We start from the raw sequence: 4,170 nt of genomic DNA on the forward strand, positions 1-4,170 counted from the left end.
GTATCATGTTAAAATACTGCCTGAACAGTATTTGTTTGTGGACTGAAGGGAGGTTTAAAGTAAAATATGATCTGAAAAAACATTTTGTATCTTAGAATCATAGAAACATAACGTGGTTTGAGGTCTAAGGGACCTTAAAGACCATTTCATTCTAAACTCCTCAGTGTAGACAGGGACACCTTCCACTACCCCAGGTTGCTCCAAGCTTCATCCAACCTGTCCTTGGACAATTCCAGGGATCCAAGGGCAGGCACAGCTTCTCTGGGAAATCTATGCCAGGGCCTCACCACCCTCACAGGGAAGAATTTCTCCTTAATATCTAATGCAAACCTGCCTTTTGTCAGTTTAGAACCATTTCCCCTTGTCTTGTCATGATCTGCCCATATAAAAAAGTCCCTCTCCTTCCTTTTGACAATACCCCTTTAGACACTAAGAGGGAGTCTGAGGTCTCCCTGGAGCCTTCTCTTTTCCAGGCTGAACACCCCCAGCTCTCTCCATCTCTTTACAGGAGAGGTGCTCCAACCATGCAGAAGTTGGGTGCTGCTTCCCCGGGCAGAAGAAGCAGAGGTCAACAGCTGGCAGACTGAGAGCAGATAACCAAAAACTGAATGCTCATCTAAGGCATAACATGGTTTTGGAATGATCAACCAAAGGCCCTGTGGAAGAGAGAAGTATCAAAAAATCAACCAGAGTTCTTGAGAAATAGTTCAAGCAGGAGCTTTGAGGTCTGAGGGTCCAAAGGCATCCTCTGGCACTGGATTTGCCTAAATTTACATATTTTCCATCAGCTGAAAGGTTGTCCAGGGACATAACCACGACGTATTCACATTATTTTGGTACATTTTATTTCAGTCAGGCATCTTCAGTGAAGAAGATGCCTGAGTGAAACAAAATGTGCCAAAATAAGGTAGAGGAAGCTAACGGACATTTGTTTTAGTTCCATATATCCATTCTGTGTTCTTATATTCTCTATTTAGGGAACAGAAAATTACCTGGTATTGCAAGGAACATGCAGATGTGTTGTATTTCAAGGTTTTAAGTTGCTCCAAACAGGGACAGTTCAACCTAGGTCCCAAGATGTTTGACACATACCCGGTGGGTTAACGTATCTTACACAAACTGGAGTGTCACAAGAGGTATTGCATGAAAAACGTGGGATTTTCCAGGAAAAAAACTTAAACAGGCTTGCAGAGAAACCCTGTTTTATCATTGCGAAATGAAAAGCAAATGGCTTCTGCTTGGATTAGATGCCACCAGGAAAAAAAAAAAAAAGAGCAATTTTTGGATTGGTTCAATGAATGGCTGGGAAGAGAAAGGACTCACCAGTCTCTTTTGGGACTCACCTTATAAAAGAGTATTCCAGTCTCAGAGCCAAAGTCTTCAGGAGGGAAGGGACCACGAGTAAGGCTTGTTTCTGGGCTCACCTGATACCTGGTAATGTCTTGGTTCTTTTCTTTCAATGTCAGCCTTTGTTTTTTCCACAAAAAATCCAACTCCAAAACAACCCCCCAAATCTCTGCATTATTAACTTTTATTTGTATGTAATTGAAAAAAAGGTAAGCCTAAGATTTGGGAGGGTTGGACACGTTGAATAAGTAGTTCAAATATATGCTAATACCTAGAATGTTTTAATACAAATTCTCTGCTTCCTAAGTCCTAGGAAAAATAAATGTTTGATTGGTTCAGGTTACTTTAGAGAGGTCCGTGGTCCAGAGAAATTGGTGACCTCTGGAATGGAAAACTACATATATCTCTATCTCTATCTCTATCTCTATCTCTATCTCTATCTCTATCTCTATCTCTATCTCTATCTCTGTATATTTCTATTAAATAGATAACCTTTGAATATAAACATATAATAAATAGTTATATGATATTTGCATAATGCATAATAGCTATGAAATTATATATTTTAATGTATTTATATATTTTATTATAGTATATAATACATATTTTATATATTGTATTTTTTAATTTATCTCTCTACATTAAAATCATGATTTCATTTTCAGAATTGTTCAATTTGTCTCCTTATTTCTCCTGATATTTTCAAATATATAGAAACTTGTGTAAACTTCTAATACAAATTTTGAAACAGTTTCGGGTCACCATCTATCAATTCTGTTCTCAGCAATAGGACATTTCTGCACAATCTCATTTCCATTCCTTGCTTGAGAGACCATCATTTGTGACAGATCAGAACATTCCTACTGCCACCTTTTTATCCATAAGCACCCTTCTAGGCTATATTACCCTTTAAAGCTAATCCTAATATTAGTTTAAACTCTTCCAATGAAGGTATCATATGTTTGCTTTTAAAATTTCCTTTTCAAATGGGAATTGATTTGATTGTACATTTCCATTCTAGAACTGTTGCCTGTAGACCAAGACTGGAGATGTTGAGCAAATTGGCCTCTTGATAAATTTAAACATTACAAAATAAACTTTTTTTTTTTTAAGTTTGTAATTTTTACAGTATTATCACCTAATTTTGCATTATGTTGTTTATTTAGCAGACAAAATCACTTAGCTAAAATGTTGTGGAAGTATTCAAGGCCAGGTTGGATGAGACTTCGAATAACCTGATCTAATGGAAGGTGTCTCAGCCCCAGGGGTTGGAACAAGATGAGTTTCAAGATTCCTTCCAATCCAAACCATTCTGGGATTCCATGATTCTGCTCTGGCTAAGGAGTATTTGCAAAATGGGAAAGAAATCTGAGCAACCAAACTATTGAAGTAACTTAAGGATCACAATATCCTGAAAACATTTTGCCCCATGCAATGGTTCCTATGGCTTTTACTGATTATTTTTGAAAGCTTGAAAATAAAATTAATATAAATGTAATTTTTATTAACACAGTGTTTGTGTAGTTCAGGAGACTCCAGATCCCAGGATCTGTCTGTCTTACATCCTTCTTGGTTCTTTTCCCAACAGTGCCATAGCAAATCCTCAGCCATGAAGATCCTTTATCTGCTCTTCTCTCTCCTCTTTGTGGTGCTCCAGGTTTCTCCAGGTAAGATGGGAAAGAGATGCTAGAAAGGGACTTTTGTGCACCTGAAGAAAAAGCCCCAGCACATTTTAACTGCTTCTGTTTTAAAATGCTAGAAGACAGTCAGGAATTAATCAATCAGCCCCAGCACTTGTGCTAGAGCTGCTTTGTAACCTCACCTTGCCTTTCAAAACCGCCAAGGTGGGACATCAGTGACAAAGAGAGCTCAAGGAATGAGAAACTCTTCGACTGCAATTCCCTGCCCTGCAGAGCAAGGAGAAGGAAATATTTTGTTCTTGTTGCAGGTTTGTCTTCGCCCCGGAGGGAAATGTTTTTCTGTAGAGGAGGGAGCTGTCACTTTGGAGCATGTCCCTTCCACCTGGTCAAAGTTGGAAGTTGCTTTGGGTTCCGCTCCTGCTGCAAACAGTGAGTTTGGAGTTCACTGAGGCTCATCTGCAGGATGAGCAGGAAAATATTAAATATTTTACCTCTCTCCTAAATCCCGAGGTGTTGCTGAATATTTAAGTTTGGTATAAGGAGAAAAAAAGCTGTTATGCCATGAGGACAATCAAGTGTTCTGTGTTGATTCAAGTGTTACATGTTGTCCAAGAAGCATTTGGACAACACTCTCAGGCACAGGGTGAGGTTTTTCTTGTAAAATTTGCTGTAAAATAAAATAAATAATGAAAAACAGCCTTTTATTTTCATTCAGGAATGAATGCACTCATCTCAGAATCTAGGGATATAAATTTAGTTCCCTGTTTTTCCTGAAACAGTAGGGAGAGATTCTCCTTACTCACAGGTATGATTACACGGAGCTGTCCCAACATGACTACAAATGACATGAACTATTTTGGGAAGAATTTTATGTCCAGGAGGAAAAAAAGCATGGGCTGAGAGTGAGTAGGGAGGGTATATAAGCAGAAAAAAATCTGACTTTTTTTCCTTTGTGCAGGCCATGGAATGTAAGAGATGTTGATGAGCCATACATTGAAGACCAATGAAAATTACTTTGAAACCTACAAAATTGCTTGAGATCTCCTGACTACTAAACCCACTGGATCCTGCTGCAAAGCCTCATATTCCTTTCATTGTCAATGCAAAAGGCTTTATGATGTAGAGTAAACCCAAATGTGTTCTGCATTGCTTTCCCTCCTTCTAAATAAATTGTTGCTGCTTA

General features: G+C 38.4%; 1 protein-coding gene across 1 annotated transcript; it reads left to right on the forward strand.

Annotated features, from left to right (window-relative positions):
- Positions 1 to 1,336: 1,336 nt before the first annotated feature.
- LOC136358348 (gallinacin-2-like) lies at positions 1,337 to 4,170 on the forward strand. The gene is made up of 4 exons (XM_066314275.1): positions 1,337 to 1,434; positions 2,936 to 3,014; positions 3,296 to 3,416; positions 3,946 to 4,170. Exons 2-4 carry the CDS (start codon positions 2,957 to 2,959, stop codon positions 3,992 to 3,994), a joined length of 228 nt encoding a protein of 75 aa, XP_066170372.1. The 5' UTR covers positions 1,337 to 1,434; positions 2,936 to 2,956; the 3' UTR covers positions 3,995 to 4,170.

This window comes from Sylvia atricapilla, chromosome 3 (genome assembly GCF_009819655.1).
Source record: "Sylvia atricapilla isolate bSylAtr1 chromosome 3, bSylAtr1.pri, whole genome shotgun sequence".
NCBI classification, from domain to species: domain Eukaryota; kingdom Metazoa; phylum Chordata; class Aves; order Passeriformes; family Sylviidae; genus Sylvia; species Sylvia atricapilla.